Source organism: Podarcis tiliguerta, assembly GCF_965153285.1.
Source record: "Podarcis tiliguerta genome assembly, chromosome: 5".
Classification (NCBI taxonomy): Eukaryota; Metazoa; Chordata; class Lepidosauria; order Squamata; family Lacertidae; genus Podarcis; species Podarcis tiliguerta.
Window position 1 is genome coordinate 98,206,947 of NC_139538.1, and position 21,648 is coordinate 98,228,594.

At 44.1% G+C, this 21,648-nt stretch overlaps 1 protein-coding gene across 12 annotated transcripts; it reads right to left on the reverse strand.

The window, feature by feature from the left end:
- Positions 1-444: 444 nt before the first annotated feature.
- On the reverse strand, positions 445-16,398 carry PTHLH (parathyroid hormone like hormone). Of its 12 annotated transcripts, none has more exons than XM_083440979.1 (5): positions 16,298-16,398; positions 14,702-14,885; positions 12,317-12,444; positions 4,829-5,251; positions 445-820 (listed from the first exon to the last, which is right to left on the reverse strand). In XM_083440979.1, exons 3-5 carry the CDS (start codon positions 12,415-12,417, stop codon positions 811-813), a joined length of 534 nt encoding a protein of 177 aa, XP_083297105.1. In that variant the 5' UTR covers positions 12,418-12,444; positions 14,702-14,885; positions 16,298-16,398; the 3' UTR covers positions 445-810. The 12 variants fall into 12 exon arrangements, with proteins under 12 accessions (XP_083297105.1, XP_083297106.1, XP_083297108.1 ...); XM_083440980.1 differs by having other exon boundaries at positions 16,289-16,377; XM_083440982.1 differs by lacking the exon at positions 14,702-14,885 and having other exon boundaries at positions 16,298-16,394.
- Between the last annotated feature and the right edge of the window lie 5,250 nt (positions 16,399-21,648).

Sequence of the window (21,648 nt, forward strand, 5' to 3'; positions counted from 1 at the left end):
CTTGGGAAACTCTGGACTAACACTTTTGGAGATCAATTTGTGCTTCCATGTAAGCCCTGTAAGACTGAAGCACATCCCCCTGTGCAGAATTCTTTTCCACAAGTATTAGACACCAGTTCAGTTTCTCCACTGCCTTAATGCCAGATATTGGAGCACAATACATCGTTAGTGATTTCTAACTAAAAACTAATATGAAAATGGAAGCAAAACCAATATAAACATATTAGGTTTGAAGACTATTTTCAGATGCCGCAAAGGGGGAAATGATTGTTCCTTGTCCTTGAGATCTTAATAGGACACACTTCTTCCTCTGAGTCATGATATGATTTTAACTACATTATATTTTATTGGCCTTCTTAAAAAAAATTAATTGTAAAAATACCACCTTTTATACATGCGTGGAAGATTTGTTTGTTTTTTAAACAACTGTACTTGGGCAACTCATTAAAACCAATAAAAAAGGAACCATTTATTTATGTCGTATCAACAAAAGACATAATGTATATCTAAAGTGCATTATGTTACAAAAGTTATAGAAAGTCAGCAGCACCAAGATAAACGTTCATGGAAATAAATACATCATTCAACAAAATAAATTATGGTAAATGGACAACAAGAATTGTCTTTGCACAAAAAGAATCTCCCAATATTCACAATGTTCAAATGTGCAGTTTTGGAGAGCATCTGTGGCCAACGTTTTATTCTGATACATTTACAATATTTACAGATAATAAATACTTCTAACACTTTCCATATGTTGACTATTACAGAATACTGCAGTGTGTTTTCCAAAAATCTCAGCTGACGATGTCAACGCCTCCTGCAAAGAAAGAGAAGAGAAATGGGGGGAATTAATATTTTCCCATACAAAATAATTGGACACAACATTTATAGTCTCACAACAGGGTGTGCCTGTTGGAAGAGATGATGAACAACTCTGGATTTTTTGTTGTTCAGTCTCTACTGTGCATGGTTTTCAGTACTATGAAACTAGCAATGTGAAGTATTAGAGATCAATTCCAAGTAGCTGATCCTTTGCAGCTGGGTCTCTCCTGAGACCCCCTCCCTCAATGCACAGTCATTAGCAATGCATCACATTTTAATCACAATTTAATATAGTGCTACTAAAACAAATCTAAAACTAGGTATGGTGAAAAATCCACCTTCCAAATCCAGGCTAGGCAGCCAAGTTCCATTCTGGCCTGTTGAGCTTTGCTTCCTATGTTTGAGCCTACATATGACATCCTGTTCAAGATCTGTTCCATCTTTGTTACTTATTTTACATTTCCTGCTGAGGGTGGCCATTGGGCAAAGATTTATTCTGCCCAGACCTGTAATTCTCCAGTCTGCCTTTGACTCTTTCATGAGATATATTTCAGAAAAGTATGTTCCCATTTCTGGGGATATCTGTGCACAGCATCTGTAGCTGTGTTCCCAAGGTGAGTGACTGGCTTACAACTTGAAAAATGGGGAAAGGACCGGGAGAAAGAACCAAAACAACCAAATGAAGGAATAGGGGTGGGTTATAGGTGACCATTTATTAAAGATGAGCAAACAACCTTTAGGCAAAGCTGCGGTAGCCTGGTTTTCTGTGTCATCCTGCCAAGCTGGAGGATTTTCACACATCAGCCCTCAAGCAGCTTTCTTTATTCACCTAAGATCCTGACATAAGACACACAAATCCATGGAAGTGATAAGCAGATTGCAAGCTGTCAGATGCAAGCTTTCCTTCTTTTTGGAGAATGAAGAGAATTTCAGCTTGGAGCGCTGTTGCATTAGACTCCTAAGTGCACCTCTTAAGACCTTTCGCCTTTCTTCAGAGTGTATAAATAACAATCATGTCCAGGTTTTGGTTTTTTTACTACCTTGATCAAATAAAACAACCACTTTGAATGCTGGCTGCACTATATTAAGACAAGTTCACACCTTGATTTCTCTTATACTGTGTATGAGGAAAATAATTGAAAGCATTTTAAAATCTGCAATTTGAGGGGGAAAGCAGAGTTGTATCATGAAAAGATAACTGAAGTCACTTTTCCTGGAAATGTTCTACCAGTCTTTAAGGTTGATTGTCGCTTGATTAACATTGTGGGAACACACATTTTTTGCCACCTTATTAGCACTGCATCAGGTAAAGCTGTTTTGGAAGCTCAGAAGCTGAAATTCTACATTCTATTTGGCAGAGAAGGGATTTTGCTCTTGTGCTTAATCACTTCCTTTTCTAAAAGATATATTTTAAATATCTCAAGTGTTCAAAGTCCTTACAGGCCCTACAATACTCATAAACTATTATATTGAAAACAAAAATGTTTTGAGACAAGCCCCAATCTAGAAACGCTTTGAGCGTTTTGGGTATCCTTTGGACACAGCAATGTTGGTTCAAACGTTGCAAAATATTTATAACACAATGGATTACATCCAACATTGCATGAGTGGACTGAATGTGATAGAACCTCCCCTTCTTCATCATCCCTCGCATCCTCCCCTGAAAGGTAGTCCAAAGGAGCTGCAGGGGAGAGGAGGAGAAGAAGGGGAAGTCACATTGCACCAATGGAAGGCTGTTTTACCACTGAAACAGGCAGACAGTTTTTCTTTTGGGGAAAAATGTGATGCCAGTACTCATAGTGGTTGAAGTTCGGTAGGTGCTAGGACAAAATGGTTACCATGGGCAGCAAAAAAATAAAATAAAATAAAGACTGTCACAAAAAAAGACACACACAAATGTGGATAGAAATGCAAGTCCTAAGAATAAACTTAGAAAATCTCTGGGAATGGGTTATTGTGAATAGTAAGTCGTCTACGTGAAGATTAGGCCAATTTTGACATGTGGAGTTATATTTGAGTCCTGCAGTTCAAATAATACAAAAGTGACACCTTGTGTATCTGTAGGTGTTGCCCACACAGGAACCCAAATATTACCGTATTTTTTGCTCTATAAGACTCACTTTTTCCCTCCTAAAAAGTAAGGGGGAATGTCTGTGCGTCTTATGGAGCGAATGCAGGCTGTGCAGCTATCCCAGAAGCCAGAACAGCAAGAGGGATTGCTGCTTTCACTGCGCAGTGATCCCTCTTGCTGTTCTGGCTTCTGAGATTCAGAATATTTTTTTCTTGTTTTCCTCCTCCAAAAACTAGGTGCATCTTGTGGTCTGGTGCCTCCTCTGTTTATTACGTTTCCACATATTTACAGGAGACTAGTAATGCTTGTGTCAGGAGTATATAAATAGTGGTTAAATTTGCCTGTTGCTGCAAACTGAGTGTCTAATATTACAAATAAGTCAATAGTCTATATACTAGCTAAAAATGGATGACTCCATGCTCTTTGTTTTGAGACCCTTGGAAGAAAGGTAGGTTACAAATGTAAGAAAATAAGATTCAATCCTAAGAAGCACACCTGTTAGAGAGCAAATCCTGTTGAACTCTTTTGAATTTCAGAGTAAGCATGTTTAGAATTTCCATATTGCAATGTTTAATCCTGAAATCTTTAGGTGAAATAAAAATCACTATATTTTCTTTGAGTTAAAGGGGAGTGAAAGAATGAGAGCTTTCACAATTCTTTCAGAAAATGATGATATGGAATCTGTGCAAAGTTGCAGTTCTTAAACTTACTCTTTTTAAAGAAGCTTGTCATACATGAGAGAAACATGTTTCTCTACCCCCGGGGCAATGCTCCACATTTTTCAGCAGCAGTGTAATTGTTTGACAAGCTGGCAGCAAAATTGGAACTGAACTAACAAGTCCTAATGACAGGGAAAATATTATGGCAGAAAGGCTGGCTGGTGTTAGCAGATATTACTAAGAGAAACTTTCCATGTTCTCCCCTAAGGATACAAACAGTGAGGTTTTTTCTTTTTTAAAAAATGGTGTAAATTGTTAAAGACAAGGGGGGGGACATAGCTTACTTTTTATATCTGTGAAAGATATAAGGTAGACTATCATCTCATAATCCTAAAATTTGAAACGCCTCTCATTATAGAAAAACCGTGTTGCATTTTTAAAATGAGCAGAAGTTGTAAAGGGCTTGATTTTCCCTAGCACAAATACAAATCTCTCTGAAATTAATTTGCCTGCCTCCAAGGACTAGTAAATATAGTTGTTACGTAGTTACTAATTCCTTAAAGAGGGAGCTTGGAGTTTTGTCCAGGTAACTTTGCTGCTGAGGAACTGACTCAAAGGCAAACACTGTTTTGCTGCCCCTCTCCCTGCAATGGCACCTCGGGTTACATACGCTTCAGGTTACAGACTCCGCTAACCCAGAAATAGTACCTCGGGTTAAGAACTTTGCTTCAGGATGAGAACAGAAATCGTGCAGTGGCAGCACGGCAGCAGTGGGAGGCCCCATTAGTTAAAGTGGTGCTTCAGGTTAAGAACAGTTTCAGGTTAAGAACGGACCTCTGGAACGAATTAAGTATGTAACCAGAGGTACGACTGTATCTCCAAAAGGAAGACATTTATCTTGGTAGCTTAAAGCAACCAAATTACCTTAAAGAAGTGGGGAGCTACTGCTCTTGTAGAAGAGGAAGTAGCTTAATAATTTTCACCCTCTAAGTGATGTAGAAAAAATGGGGATTAGAGACATTCATACTATGAAGCAAGGTATAACTGCTGGAAACAGCACATTTTCAACATCATTTATTTCTCCTTCAATCCAAGAACCAGACTCCCTTGCACATCTCCAGTTTGCATCAATGGAATTGCATAGGAGAACTTTGCAACGCATTCTGCCCATGTTGATTACCATTTGAGTTTTCCACTTTATGAATCCTATTATCTTGGGTAGACCCTGGACATTTAAATTCTTACCTTCTGCATTAAGGCTGAAGAGCATTACCTTGTATTGATATGTGTAGTTCCAAAGATGTCCAATAGGGGGATCTGTGTCATTCCACTTCCAGACCCTCTTGAGCTGAGCCAGGTTGAACGAATCCTCCTTTTTTTCTTCTCTTGCTCTTTACGTTTCCCGGGCTTTCCTTTCTTTTTCTTTCCTGGAGCCTTAGGAGGCTGCTCTTTGTACGTCTGGGCTTTGTTGGTCTCTTGAGTCAGGCACTTGCCTTCATCTTCACTGCCAAACCGGACAGCATAATTCTTTGCGATGGTGGCAGGTTTAGGGTTTGGCGATACCTCTGACATGGCCCGGATCTCGGCTGTGTTAACCCCTTCAATTAAATTTTGCAGGAAGTTTCGTCTTCGAATATCTTGCAAAGACTTTCCTTTATCGTGCAACAGCTGGTATTCTGATACTGTCCTTTTGCTGCTTGAAAAAAAGCAAATCCGCACTTCAATAAAAAAAAGAAATGTTGCTAAATCAGTTTAGCCAAATCTATTCTTTTCTGGGTACAGTGAAACCTTCCACCTCTAAAGCATTTCCTTGGATATGAGCTACCTTTGGTTCACTTATCCTTACAGAAATAGAAGATCTAAAATTGAAATAATTTGCGAATTATCTTACACTCGACCTATTGAGCAGTCGTAGCTATCAAAGACAACCACATAAAGTTGCAAAAGACATGGGCAAAATGTATTGTAAGGGAATAAAAATTCAGCTTATGCATAAAGAATGACTTAATACAGGCAAATATTTCCAAACAGATTATCCCCAAAGCAGTCTTATGTCAGGGTGTCTTCTGACATAAACTTTATGATATGGACCAGTGGAAAATATCTCCTTCCTGCACCACTCTGGTAGCATGAGAAGTCTGAGATCATGTGGGGGCGGCAAGATTTAGCATGACTCATTTCCATGCCAGCATTATTCTAATTTTCAGGAAGAACAATGCTGGGATGTTGTGAAGCTCTGTCGTGGCCTTTTCCCAAGTGACCACAGTTCAAGAAGGACACTGACAAACTAGAACGTGTACAGAGGAGGGCAACCAAAATGGTCAAAGGCCTGGAAACAATGCCTTATGAGGATCGGCTAAGGGAGCTGGGCATGTTTAGCCTGGAGAAGAGGAGGTTAAGGGGTGATATGATAGCCATGTTCAAATATATAAAAGGATGTCACATAGAGGAGGGAGAAAGGTTGTTTTCTGCTGCTCCAGAGAAGCGGACACGGAGCAATGGATACAAACTACAAGAAAGAAGATTCCACCTAAACATTAGGAAGAACTTCCTGACAGTAAGAGCTGTTCGACAGTGGAATTTGCTGCCAAGGAGTGTGGTGGAGTCTCCTTCTTTGGAGGTCTTTAAGCAGAGGCTTGACAACCATATGTCAGGAGTGCTCTGATGGTGTTTCCTGCTTGGCAGGGGGTTGGACTCGATGACCCTTGTGGTCTCTTCCAGCTCTATGATGCTATGCTATGCTATGCTATGACCTCATCCTTCTGATGTCACCAGAGTAGCCCAGGGAAGAGACACATTGCAGCAGCAACTCCACTGCTGTAATATCAAAATGGGTCCTTAGAAATGCAAATTCTTATGCAAATGCATCATGCATGGATTTCTGAGATAGGAACTTCCTTTAGTTTAAAAGAAATTAATGTTCTACACCTTTTATGAATAGATTAATTATAGGGCCTTGCCTTAGACACTGACATATTTGTTCTCTCAGTGGAGACGCTTTGTTGACTTGTGGTGTGCAAGCCCCTTCCCTGTCTAAAGTATGGGGATGTTTTTTGTACATAGATTGAACAAGTACTTGGTGAAGAACTGTGTCACCAGAACATGATGCAAAGGAGACCATGTGCTGAGGATGTATCAACCTGTTTTTATGATTTTCAATTACTGGAACAGGATGACCAACTTATATGTTCTCTGGGGCATTCTACTCTTCAGGTGGTAGTCTGTGACTCAGAAGTGTATGCTGCCAAATGAATCAACCTCATCATTGGTCAGGCCCCATAATAAATTTATGGAGCAGCAAGAACGATTTTATGCATGGTGCACATGCACCCAGCTATAGACAGAGCATTATGTGAAAATCTGGAGGCAGTTGCCACATGGGTTAGCTCTTTCTTTCCACTTGAAAAAAATGCATTTTTATTTTCCTTTGAAGTTAAGCCATTGGCAAACCACTTACCATCTCTTGATTATAATCTAGTAGCACTACTAGGGACTGAATAAAACAACTTTGGATGATGAGTGATTTGATTAGAGATTGATTAGAACTTTGGATTGATGAGTGATTAGTCTGCTGTTCATCAGGTGGCCATCTCTCATGTAGAATACAGTTTCTTGGCATACATGCTCCAAGCTAGCCTAGATGTCAGGAGATTTACTCAGTGCCTCAGTCTTATATTCTCTATTTACCACTTTTCCTCAGCAGCACCCATCCTGTTAGGCACTCTTAATTTGTTTCTATGCACATAATACTTTCCTAAACTACTGTTTTATACAACAAGAGCAGTCTATATCACATTTTCTCAGCTTCCTTAATTCTAGGCTACTTAAGCAATGGTTTAACCAGGCATTTTGCAAGAGTGCAGACTGGAATAACAAGGGAGTTAAGAAAATGTGGTCCACAGAAACCATATTGTGATCCAACAAGTGATCTAAGTGTTGCCTGGGAAGTAATTAACTATGGGAAAATGTGTGTTTCTGCCTCAGGGTAAGGTGGATGCATTGTGAACTGCACAGGGGAAAAAGGGAAGTGGGATTGTAGATCCCAAAGGTGCCACAAGTAGCTGTCCTTCCAGTCTGCTAGTAGTGGAATGCGCTGAGGCATTCACATGGTTATTGCACAAACATATTATATCATATTATAAATGAGGGGACTCCTATTGGTCAAGTAAGTGGATGTCACTACTCTGTTTCTTAATGAGGTAGGCATGTTGATGTATTTTATCGAGAAACATGGCAGCAATGAGAACCATATATCAACTTGCTGCCTGATGCATTGATCTCCATAGAGACTACAGTGGTACCTTGGGTCAAGAACTTAATTTGTTCTGGAGGTCTGTTCTTAACCTGAAACACCACTTTAGCTAATGGGGCCTCCTGCTGCTGCCGCTGCACCGCTGCTGCATGATTTCTGTTATCATCCTGAAGCAAAGTTCTTAACCCGAGGTAATATTTCTGGGTTAGTGGAGTCTGTAACCTGAAGGGTATGTAACCTGAAGTGTATGTAACCCGAGGTACCACTGAATTTTGAATGTAGAGACCGGCATTTCTCTGTGTAACATGCAGAGGTCAAGAGGTCTTAAATACCAACATGAAATGTTATTACCACCCCATCGCCACTTGGATTGATGTTCATTTATTCATTTCTCAAAACTTGATTCCTCAGCACTTGATGACTTGCATGTGTGGAGTAACTTCATTTAAAAGAGTTGTGTCAAGGTTTATAACAAGGTCTTGCCTGTGGTATTTGCTCTGGCCTGATCTTTAGAGTGGTTGTAGCCTTAGTGGCTAAGAGGCTGAGCTCCAAGCTAGGAAGTCCCTGGCAGCAACAGAGCTAGATGAGACTCTCAGTGGAAAAACAGTGTCTTCAGTGGCAATCAGACTTGACTTGGTATGTGCTCATTGCCAAGTGCTTGGGGATCCCATTGATACAGTCAGTTTTAGCATTTTAATGAAAGTTATGTGTACTAATTGACACCTTGTTGATGTTACCAAAGTGTAACACCTCTCACACTAACTAAAATGGTTTATACAGGCCTGATAAAACTCTATGTGATTCCAGCTCATAAACTGCAATAGCTTAGTTATAGTGTGGAAGTCCCTTCACTTAAAGGTCACTTCAAACACTGCAAGCTACTAACATTAGAAGCACACTCGTGAACCTAAAAACAAACAAAACATGTAGATTCATGGGAAGGCAAAAGGGTTGAAGAGAAGGCATGTACCTCAAGCAGTATGATACACTGCACTAAAACATGTACCCTTAAAATTGCAGTGTTAAAGGTCCAGTTAGTTCTTAGCTACTATTTTTATCATATTTGCCAGTCTGTCCAAAGCGACATATCTTGCAGTGCTTTCAAAATTTATCGGGATGCTTCTCCCTTCTTAACAATCCAAACAATTAGGTACTTTATTAAAAATTTAGAAGCCAAAAGCCTGGCTGACCCGTCCAAATAAATGTGAAGAATTCACCTTGGCCCACCTTGGTCTCGCCAACTCTCATCTCTCCACCCCTCCCCTTCTCGTCTAATTTGCCGGTAGTTAAATGATGTATGTGAGAGATGCATGCATGCACACACCCCCACACACGTTAAAGTAAAATAATAATAATGCACAGCTTGCCTCTGTGCATTTATATTAGATTGAGATTCATGTGCATTCACATAGTTCATGGACCCAGTTAATTGTTTTAAAATAACCATTCAGTGTGTTGAACCAATATGTAGGCCGCTCCTGTAAATGCTTCTGAGGAATACAGTGGTACCTCTGGATGTGAACAGGATCCGTTTCAGAGCCCTGTTCGCATCCTGAAGTGAACGCAACCCGTGTCTGCACGTGTCGCGTTTCACCACTTCCGCGCATGTGTGTGACATCATTTTGAGTGCGCATGCGGCGAAACCCAGAAGTAACGTGCTCCGTTACTTCCAGGTCGCTGCAGAGCGCAACCCGAAAATGCTTAACCTGAAGCGTATTCATCCCGAGGTATGACTGTAGTAATCTGTGACCAAAAAGGGGAAGTGGTGGGGAGAAAGGTCATCCCACACTCTTTAAAAAACGCACCCCAATACAGCAGGAACCAGAACATCTTGGGAAGGCCCTAGTAAATGATGTCATTTAAATAATAATATAAATATAAATAATAGAACCATAACACAGGCTATAAGAAATGTAATTATTTCTCCCATTCCATGTAACTGTATGGACTGGGAAAAGATTAAACTATTAAACTTTTCATGTGTGCCTAATCACTGGGGTGGATTACTTGTTGAGTTCCTAAAAACAGAAAGATTGAAGATTTCGAAATTATTAGGATAACCCACTAGAGATCCCTTCCAGCCTGCAAGCCATGTTAAATGAAAGAATTCTGACCCCAAACCAGATGCAGTTAATGCAATGCTAACATGTGGTAAGCAATTTTGAGAGAAGAGTTGAGAGCTTATGGTTTCTCGCTGCCCAGAAGTACCCACACAAATTACTGTATACATTGTATGCCACATTCACAGAGCTATCATTCAATCTCATGTACACAGTACTGACTGCTATGAATTCAGCATCATAAACACACTGGCTGGGTTAAACTGCTAATCCCCAAAGGAAAAATGGTTAACCAGTCATCATTAGAAAAGTGTCCACTCCTGATGTCTTGATCACCATAACTTCAAACAGTCGTCCTGGCCCAATTTCTCTTTCACTGCCTCCAAAAAGCTCGCTTCTCGTAACTGCAGTTTGCCTTCTCCTCCTGGAGTCTTTAGGAAAATACATGCCAAGAAACTTTCTATCACTAGAATGTTTACTGATCTGTAAGGTACTTTGTGGGTTTGGTGGCATTCTCATGTTTACAGACTCCTGTGAAGCCCCTCTTCCACAATTTACTCTTTCATTCCACAGTTGGAGGTTGGCTTGGAGTTAGCACTATAGGACAGGCAGAGACTACGGTCTTTGGGACCAAATCTGTTTTTGGCAGCTTGCTGCGTTCAGTATATAGCCTACCAAACTAAGTTACCAATCAACTCAAAACAGCTGTTCTTTGTAATATGGCAGGCTGTTGTTGTTTGTGGGCTTTGTTCAGGAATATCGCTTCACACACAGTGACTCAGTCTGGGTTAGCACCAAGGGGTGTGTGACTGCGAATTTCGCCTTGGTAACATTTAGTGGAGAGGGAATAATCAGAGATTTGTGGTGGGGAGCATTGCCTCAGAAGAAAGGGAGCCCTGATTAATAGAAAGATATATAGGACTGGTTTCAAGGGAAAGGCTCAACACAAATCCAAACATGGATTTTCTTATTAGCTGCGGTGAGAAGCATGGGGTGGCGTTCAACTTAGTTTTACTCATAGCAGATCAACTGAAATTAATGAACATGTCAAAGTTGGGTCCATTAATTTTAATATGCCCAATCTGAGTAAAACCTAGCTGAATACCACACAGCATTTCCAAATAAAAGACGTAACTAGTGTTAACAAGGGGAAGAGAATGTCCTTTAGCTTTATCTTCAGGACAGTGTTCTCTACCCACATTGCTCAAGGAGGTTTAAAGATTGCATTTTGGGACAAAGTTCATGCATGCATTTTCCAACCAAATTTGAATGGATTTATTATTAGTAATCCCAGCAATCAATGTACTGCATCAGGCAAGTCCCTTAGACATATAAATGCCACCCCACCCCGAAACATCAATCACTAATATAAAAATAGAGCCTAAAAACAGAAATAAAAGCAGTAAAACAGCGTAAAGCTAATAAGCAGCACTGTTACTTCTATGTTTATGGAATATATGGTTTCCTAAAATTGTTGGTTTATACTTGGCTTCTGAACTTATTGGACACTCCCCTTCTGAATAATTAAACCAGCATAAAGAGATTTCAGGATCAGGATCTTAAGTAACTAGAAATCTATTGATCATTAGATCGTAACCACAGTGCGGGATTAATGATATGGGTGGTTTCTCTGTTTTGTTTACATATGCAGGCATATGATTCATATTAATAGACATGGGGGCAGTGGGGGAGCATACATGTTTTGGGTTCTTTCTCAGATTCTCATATCTCAAAACTCTCACTAAATCAGATATTTAACTCTGGACCAGAAAGTTAATGTTAACTGTCATGGTACCAAGGTGGGTGAAGGCAATGTCTGTGATATAAGTGTCATGTATATTCTCCCACAGTGTAGCTGGGACCTAGGCCAACATGCCTATAGCCCCATTTCCACATCTGAAGTCTGTAGTGTGTCTGCTATTGTAGCATTCCTGTAATATGAATACTGTCTGTGTGTATATTTGTAATTGTACACAAGTGAGGCTCTGCTCCCCACCCACCCTGTGTCCTTTAAGGACAGCAATTGTTCCTCTTATGCATTGCCAAGAATCACTGAGTGAGATTCTCCCCAACCCCATCACTGTTCTCAACTCTTCCAAATATTATGCTGTCCCCAAACAGTCTTCATAATCACACTTTGAAAAATATCTTCCTATGCATATAGAGAACCAGCATCACTTTCAAAAAAACTGGAAGCAGTGAAAGAGATAGTTCCTTATCTGTTTTTTTTCTAAAATTAAACTTGTTATTGCTATTATTCTTTAAAGGTTGAATAAAATCTGTATCTCTGACCAATGACTTCATAAGCAGCTGGTTTAAGACCTTTCAGGCACTTTCCCCTGTGAAAAGCTGAAATGCCACTGTTAGAAAGCTGTTGCTGTATCAAAATTCCCTCCCCAACCACTCCAATTGTAATGATAGAGGAGAGGAAGATCAAACTGGAACTTACAGTCTGCGGCTATTCCCTTCCAGCGATCTCTCAGAGGAGGGTACACAGTAACTCAATAGAAAAACCAGGAAACTCCACTGGTGAAAGAGCCTGGGGAACATCGTCGCTTTGCTGTGAGTCTTTGGAACCTGCGAAGGAAGACACGATAAGTTTTTGCTCCTAAGCGCGTGGGTGCGTGAGACGCGCTTTGAAGCGGAGACGTAGGTCCCACGCGTGGATTCCCCACTTCGTCCCTACCCCACCCCCCCGCCACACACACACAAAATCCAGAGCAATCTTCTGAGCTGAAAGCAAGCAGAGTGCCTAGGTGGGCAACAGAACCAAGGATTCTGCGTCCCAGGACAGCCCTGAACTGGGCAGGGGGTCGCGTCCTTCAAGAACCGCAGCCGCTTTCCTTTCCTCTCCGAGAGAGAAAGCCACGCATCCTCCGTCGGCAAAGTACCTAGAAATCGAGGTTCAGGTCAGGAGCTTCCGGCAAGTTGTCTTCTCTGCTTACAGTACTTACGAACATACACCCGCACACTGAGTCCTGGTGCGCGCACACCCGCCGAGCGCTACGAAAGGGAGGAGGGAGGCAGCGGGGAGAGCAGCCGCCTCTGGGAAACCTGCTGGAGGAGGAGGAGGAGGAGGCATTTTGCAAAGAGATGGCGCCCGAGGAACATGGGCCGAGACCCCAGCGCTGCCGGCGGGCGGCGAGCCCCACCCTTGGCGGAAGAGCGCCCGCCCGCCCGCCTCCCACGCCCGCCAGCAAGATCCTCCGGGTCCCGGAGCTCGTGGGATGCCAAATCGGCCGTGAGGGACAGGGCGCTGCTTCTCTTCGAAGGCAGCAGAATGGAGCGAGGAGCAGATCGCATTTCAAACTAACCTCCCCGCAAGCAGAAAATCCATCGGGGTCCCTGAGGCGCTACATTTCTACGTGCAGCGAGGGTTCTCTACTTGCGCGGGGAACATTTCCCACGAGCCAGAGCGAGCCTAGAGTCCTTCTGTCCTCCGAGGTCTCCCGGCCTCATTCCGCCGCAGGTGTCGAAAGGCTTCCGCAGCCCCCCTCGCCGCTGGGATTGGGGCGAGGAGGGGAGGCCGAGGGGGCGCCGTCCGCCCCGCGGCCCTTCCTCCTCCCCACCTCCCCGAGGCCCAATTCCGACGGGGCGACCTGGCGCCGAGGGCGCTCCGGCCCGGGCGGGGACTCCTCCGCCAGAGGCGCCGCCAAGCTCCGCGTCGTTTCCCCCGCGGGAGGAGGAGCCGGCGGCCCGACGGCGGGGACCAAGGCGCGGTCGAGAGAGAACCCTGGGCCCGGCCCTCGTGGCTCGGCGGAGCTGCTGGAGATGCGAAGAAGAGGAGCGAGGCTGCGGGTCGCGGGTTCCGATCAGGCGAAGGCCAGGGACAGTCCGACCCCGGAGCGGACGAGCCGGCTGACGAGAGGCTTTCGAGGGAGTGGGCCTGGCGCCTGGGGCGAAGCCCCAAAGGGCATTTCTCCACCTCCCTCCGAAAGAAGGGCTGAGTGAAGTTGCTCCTCGGGAGCAAGGCCCCCGCGGATCCTGCCGGCCCGGCCTGGAAGCGCCCAACCCGGCGGCCTTGGGCAGAGCCGGGCGGAACTTGTCCGCCTTGGTTCCTGGGATGCGCCCCAGGCGCCCTGCCGAGCAAGGGGAGCGGGCCTATCAGGCAGCAAATCCCGATATGCGGCCAGTCTTTCAGGACCGACCTTCCCTGGTGCCCTTTTGGCCGAAATGTCTTGGGCCGGCCTCCCCTGCCCAGTCCCCTTCAGTGGCGCTGCTTCTGCTCCTTCACCAGCCCCATTGGAATGAATGGGAGTCACGCCATTTAGTTCAATGGAACTTGGAAGAATGGACCCGCCTCCTGCTTATGGGGAAGTTTAATGGGCACATTTTCCCAGTAGGAGTCTTCGTCCCCACCATCCAACACACACCCAATCCTGGGAACTTCTTTCCCGACAGCTCAGTCAGTAGATCTTGAGGGTCTTGGGTTCGAGCCCCACACTGGGCCAAAGATTCCCTTTCTATGATTCTAGGACTACATCACAAGCCTGCCTCCAGTGTAACAATGAGATATTTGAAATACACCAAATTCCCCCAACTAGAGATATCAAATCAGGTGAAGCCCAGGATTTGTTTGGGATTTTGAAAGAGGCGGCAGGGCTACCCTGCTCCAAACTGCCTCTTGCTCAGCCAATTCAAACAGAGGCAAATGCACAAATCAACCGGTCCTCGGATTTCTTTTCTCTGCATTGCCCAGGAAATGCTGCTCTCTGAAAACCACCAGAGATCTTCCGTGGGGCTGCCGACCCATTCATTACAGACTTAGGAAAAACAAACAGTTGGTGTAAAAAGACTTGGAAAACTGAAGTTCCCCCAGAATTCATTACTTCACCTTTTCCTTGAGCGCTTCTCCTCTTCGTCTTCTCAGAGATCAGCCTGGCCAAGACAAAGTTGGTTTTCTCAGCGGTCGCTTCCAGAATTTATTTTGTCTCTCTCCCCTCCTTTCCACCCTAGAAAGCAAGCCAGTCACAGGAGAGGGAATCTCTCTCTCCCCTTCCAGCTCCAGTAATCCAAACCTAGGAGTTTTTATTTTGCATGGGAGAAATGAACAGAATGCAAATAAAATTAAAATAAGATAATAGGAGCAGGTGCTTCCTTTTCTCTGACTCTTTGTGTCACTGGAGGAACAGAGAGGGATTCGCCTTATATATACCTATACGGAAACGGGGTGGGGATGGGAGAACCCCTTTTTTCTTTCTGCCCTCGAGGGAGCATGTGATGCGAATGGGCCTGGGCATGACGCAGCCCCGGGAGGGCTGGCTGGACGGGGCCCCAGAGCCCCATCTGGTTGGACGGCGACCGCCCCATCGCGCCCTCCAGCAAATGGGGGGGGGGGGAGGGAGAGGGAGTTCCTGCTCGCCTCCTCTCGTCGCCATTGGCCCGCGGGACACCTACACACGCATGCCGGAGCCGTGAGGCATCCCAGTCCGGGCTCCTTCCTGCCATTGCATCCCTCTGGAATTCCTGCTGCCCCGCTGGCTCCTTTCCCTTCCATCACAGCTGTTTCCAAAATGCCCTGGAGCAGCGGAGCTGAGGCGGTTGCTGCCCCGCTGCCCCGGCTTTTGGCCCCTGCTGCCGGCGTCTCTTCCGCAAGAAGGGGTTGCTGGAGAGAAATGCTCCTCTGCCTGCCGCGCCAGGCGGCCAGACCTTCAGAAGGCGCTTCTTATCTGATCGCACTCCTGCGATTTTAAACCCTTCGCTTCCGAACGCCTTGTTTGTGCGTTTTGAGAGCCGACCTCACGTCTTGGGCTGATGAATGTGAGAAATGAGCCCTGGAGCCTTTTTTCCTGGGGGAAAACGGTTAAATACGCGTAGGGAGTGGATGAAGAATGGTGGCGGAGGCGCGCGTGTCAGCAGACCTCCTAGCTAGGAAAAGCGCCTGAAGGATTTCGAGGAGCCACCAGCCCAGCGCTTCTGTTGTCTGACTCAGGGGGTGGGCTGGGGCTCCCTTAATATCCGCGGGCTGGAAGAGCTCCTACTTTTGTTTGCCCCAGCAAAGTCTGACAAAGGATTCAAAGTGCACCCGCTTCCCCCCTTAGGGTGCTTTTTGTTTCTCTGTTCCTGCTCCCCAGCCTCACCCTAGTATGCATACGCATCAGTGCTCCTGTCCTCTTCTTCCTCCTTCAGCTGGACATTTGACTTCCGGAATAGCCAAGCGGCTCTTCTTCCTGATCCTCTACGAGTTTACTCAGGATATGAAGTCTCAGTGGAACTTCTACTGCCAAATGAATGGGCTGGGAGCTGTGGCCTTTACAGCTCTATGAGGGTTCTCCAGAAAGGTCTTTCTTGACTTTGAACCCAGGTCAGTAACATTTCAACTGGTGTTTGCACACCAATGACTTCCATAGCACTATTCAGCAGGCAAAGTGTCTTACAAATTTCCTGTACAATTCTGCCCCACCCCCACTGTGTAACTCACCTCACCCACCTATTGTCAAATCTCTTGATGATCCATCCAGCCTGCTAGGAAGTGGATTCTCCCACGTAGGTGTCCTGTCTGATCAGCCTCTTGTTTCCTGTGTTCCTGTAATCAGGAGCAGTGCACCTCCCTCTTTTTCTCCCTGCCCAGACACTTCCTGATACTACTAAACCATGAACAGGTGGGTTGAACTGGATAGCTTCACTTGATGCAGCTTCTTCCAGTTATGAATTGTTGCAGCAGTTTTCATGTAACATACTTTTTTGGCTGGATGCCTGTAAGAATTTAGGTTAAAACACACTAAGAGAGTGAAGTGTGTTGTGCCAAAACTGCTGCCTGGTTCTAAGAATCTAGTAGTCTCTCTGTGTGTCTAATAGTAGATTGACTTTCCATGTTGAGGAGGGCAAGGATTCAGTTATTTAATTCATAAAGCCTGTTCCTTCTATATATAGCTCCATGGTGAATGCTGCTGGCATTTGCTTTGGGTGTGTAGACTGTGGAGCGTGGCAGAACTCCAGAGGGATAAAACACAGAATCGGGTTGTGACTCCAAGGCACTTGATGCTTTGGACTGGCTGGTTCAATCCAGTGAGCTGTCCATGGTGGTTGCAGCCCAGGAAGTTTCTCTCCTGGTCATAGCAAGTGGTAACCCCCTTCCTTCCTTCCTTCCTTCCTTCCTTCCTTCCTTCCTTCCTTCAATATATCTTTTCTGATGGTACAATGATAAAGCTGTTTATACACAAAAGCCTCTTGGGGCTAGGGATGTAGACATTTGTTCCACAGATCCCCTGCACCCCCAAGGCACTTTGGTATCCTCAGTTATATACAGTGGTACCTTGGTTTACTGCAGGGACGCGGGTGGCGCTGTGGGTTAAAGCCTCAGTGCCTAAGGCTTGCCGATCAAGAGGTCAGTGGTTCGAATCCCCGTGGCAGGGTGCGCTCCTGTTGCTCGGTCCCAGCGCCTGCCAACCTAGCAGTTTGAAAGCACTCTCGGGTGCAAGCAGATAAATAGGGACCGCTTACTAGCGGGAAGGTAAACAGCGTTTCCGTGTGCGGTTCTGGCTCGCCAGAGCAGCGATGTCACGCTGGCCATGTGACCCAGAAGTGTCTTCGGACAGCGCTGGCCCCCGGCCTCTTTGAGTGAGATGGGCGCACAACCCTAGAGTCTGTCAAGACTGGCCCGTACGGGCAGGGGTACCTTTACCTTTACCTTTACCTTGGTTTACAACCATAATCTGTTCCGGAGATCCGTTTGTAAACCAAAGCAGGTTGTAACCCAAGGCGCGCTTTCTCCAATGGGGCCTCCCAAAAAAATTTGTTTGTAATCCAAAAAAGAAAAAAGAAAAGGTTGTAATCCAAAAAAAGGTTGCAAACTGGGACACGCACTTCCGGGTTTGATGTGTTTGTAATCCAAAATGTATGCAAACCAGAGTTTGCAAACCAAGGTACCACTGTATCTGGAGCAACCTATTTGGGAGAATGGATGCAAAGCCTACAGCATTATATTATCTTGTTTTAGATCATGTGGGAACCATGGCTAATGGTGGGAGATCTAGATGGCTCTGAGATCTTATGATGGAAAGCAAATAGATAGATGATAGATGATAGGTAGATGATAGATAGATAGATAGATAGATAGATGATAGATAGATAGATATAGATAGACAGACCAGCAAAATTAGTAAGGCCACAGATCACCCCCGCTTTTAAATACCAGGGTATGCTCCTGATCAGCAGGTGATCTGCTTTGTCTAATACTTCCCATTATAGCCACCCACTTGACTTGTATTCATCCAGCTTTGCCACTATTGGTCAGTCTGGTCTCTAGTTGTAGTCCATGGCAAAATTTTATATGCAGGAATCAGAATTTCTTTGTCCAGTCATCTCTTGGTGTCACTTGAAAACTGCATACTGCCCAGAAGAGCCTAATCCAACTAAGTCTGCAACTTCTTCCTACATGCTATCTGTGACCAATACACACCAATGAACAAGCCAGCTTCAACCCTGCTCCACTTTGCTTAATATCTAGCCTGATTAAGAGTTCTGGAGAACTCAAATCTTGCTCACTATTTTGTGACAATTTGGTTGGTCCTAATAAAGGTTTCTCACATTGCTGCCCAGGTTTATAGAAGCACAGATTTAAAATCAGGTGTCCCTAATCCAGATTCACCAAAAACACAAATACCTTCCTTTTGTTGTTGTCACCTCACCTCCAGCAGAAAGGAACACACTTGCAACTGGCTTGCATAAGATTCTGATTAACTGGGTGGGAAGTGAAGTGGCTTGCGCTTTGACATTCCAGTGTTCAGAAAAAGCCAACAGGAGCAAGAGGAACCTCTGAAATACCTTGGGACTCTGTCATCTAGGTCAGGTTTGGACAAGTACAGATTTAGTATCAGAGTGTCCATAATCCAGATTAGCTAAAACCATATATATTGCTGTAAACTGTATGTGGCAATTTTTAAAACTCCTGCGTATACATCTTGTTCTCACATCTAAATACTGAACATTTATTGGGTTCAGATTAAATAAAATGTGTGGTGTGGCTCACAATTGCTTCTCTGGAAAAGAGAAATCTGTTCAGCTGATTCATTCCCCATCCCAGTGGCTAGCAGTTTGTACAGATAAATTGGCAGACTATGAAGGTAGGCATTTTGTCAAGCCTAAAATTTTAATATAAATTTTCTGCTTTTTTACATTACCCCAATAACCAATAAAATGATTTGGAAAGGAAAAGATTTAGTAGAGCACATAAATGAATGTTGTCAATACCTAGTATAGGCATTGCCATTCAAGTACTGTGTGTGCACTGTGTCATGTGATCAATTATGTGGGGCAGGGCTTACCTCCCCCCCCCCCATTTTATTCAGGTTGGCACCCCTGGTAGTGATATAATGAGTACTTTCCATTCATGACATCAGATTTGTCTTTGGCCAAATATTTGTTAGTCTTCAGTTTTTGATGTATTAATTCCTTGTTATGTAGAAAAGTCTGAACATTGTAATTTTATTTTATATAGTAGATATAGTTTAATATGCAATAAATGTATTGTCAGATGGGTCAATTTGGTTAAATTGTATAATCATCTTTTATACTAAGGGAACCAATTTCCAGATTTGTAAGTTTTTGTTTGTTTCTTTTGTTACTGTGTTTGTATTGTGTATGCTAGTTCTAAGGACCCATGACCCTCTTAGTTAGTAGCTCAGTCTTCTCATTCAGGAATTGTATGAGAAAAATAGATGAACTTTTTGACTCAGTCTGGAGAATCTGAGGAGTGAAGGATTTCCCACTGCAAATTTAGACTCATAGAATCACAGAATTGTAGAGTTGGAAGGGGCCCGGTGGGTTATCTAGTCCAACCCCTTGCAATGCAGGAATCTCAACGAGATCATCCATGATAGATGACCATCCAACCTATGTTAAAAAACCTCCAACTGTCAAACAGTTCTTATCGTCGGAAAGTTCTTCCTGATCTTTAGTCAGAATCTCCTTTCTTCTAACCTGAATCCAGAGCAGGAGGAAACAAGCTTCTTCTATCTTCCTTGTGACAGCCCTTTAAATATTTGAAGATGGCTATCATACCTCCTCTTCAGTCTCCTCTTATCCCAGCTAAACATACCCAACTTCCTCAACCGTTCCTCATGAGGCTTGGTTTCCAGACCCTTTTATCATCTTGGTCTCTCTCCTCTGCACGTTCCATCTTGTCACTAGTTGCCATATGCAGCCTATACCAGCCAACTCAATAAGAGTCTTTCCTGCATGTTTTCTTTGCAGGTGTATTCTGCAATGTGTCCCTGAGGGCACATCGAGACTGTCACTAATTTCAGACAGGATTCAGTCACATACTGGCAAATTCAGACATGAGCTCTCTCTTTTTCCTTCCTACACCTCCTCCTTCCCCTGCCCCTGCCTTTAAAACCTTGGGAAAGAGCCAGTGAAAACAGTGTGATGATAGACTAGTGCAAATTTGGTATAGGGAGAAAGTTACAAAGTTAAGCAATAATTGATGAAGTGTGTTTCAGTAAAATGCTCTATGTAAAAACCTATGCATCCTTTAGATGCAACCTGAACTGTAGATCAGTGTGTTCTGGAACACACAACATTTACCAAGGTAACTGATGGGCTCTGCTTCAGAAATACTGAATGTTGGCTCCTTTTTTCTCCTTTCTCCTTCCATTTTCTCTCATTCAGCTTTGCTGTTTTTACTTTCTGTCTTTCAATATCTTCTCAATATTTTATTTGTTGACGTAATATTGTGGATTATAATAGTAATCATTGTTACCTAAGGTATGATCTGACCTTTCTTGTAAACTGTGTAAATGTTGTTTGGATGTCTGTTTCTGCTTCAATAAAATAATCTCCAGATCTTGGAAACCTGAAAGGAGCTTTGAACTAAATCCTAAGAGGGGAGGCAGACAATATTACAGCAGATAAGGGAATACCTGGTACTGGGAATAATAGCTCCCTTGATACACAGGAAACAGGAGTGGTTGTGCTACTGAAACCTGTGGAATGGCAGGAAATGTCATGGACTGGCTGGATGCCAGCTGGATGAGTGTGGGAAGCACACTCAATTCTATTTTATGTATTTATTTATTTATTTCCTTCCTTCCTTCCTTCCTTCCTTCCTTCCTTCCTTCCTTCCCACCTATCAGGCTGGGTTTCCCCAGCCACTCTGGGCGGCTCCCAACAGATTAAGAACAGCATAAAACATCAAACATTACAAACTTGCCCCGCCAGAAGGCCCTCGACACTGGACCTCAGTGTCTGGGTTGAACAATGGGGGGTGGAGACACTCCCTCGGGTATACTGGGTTAAGGCCGTTTAGGGCTTTAAAGGTCAGCACCAACACTTTGAATTGAATTTTTATTTAGTGCCAGTAACTGGTTTTGCGGATGTGGGTAAACCACAGAGCCTAGGACTTGCTGATCAGAAGGTTGGCGGTTTGAATCCCTGCAACGGGGTGAGCTCCCGTTGCTCAGTCCCTGCTCCTGCCCACTTAGCAGTTCGAAAGCACGTCAAAGTGCAAGTAGATAAATAGGTACTGCTCCGGCGGGAAGGTAAATGGCATTTCCGTGCACTCCTCTGGTTCGCCAGAAGCGGCTGAGTCATGCTGTCCACATGACCCGGAAGCTGTACGCCGGCTCCCTCGGCAAATAAAGCGAGATGAGCGCCTCAACCTCAGAGTCGGCAACAACTGGACCTAATGGTCAGGGGTCGCTTTACCTTTACCTTTAACTGGTTTTTGTAGTGTCATTCAATAGTACAAGGTGCCATTTACCAGAGACTGACATACTGAAATATATTATCAAGTAATGATATTATATTTAATGTTAATGGCTTCCTTTTTATATGTATGCA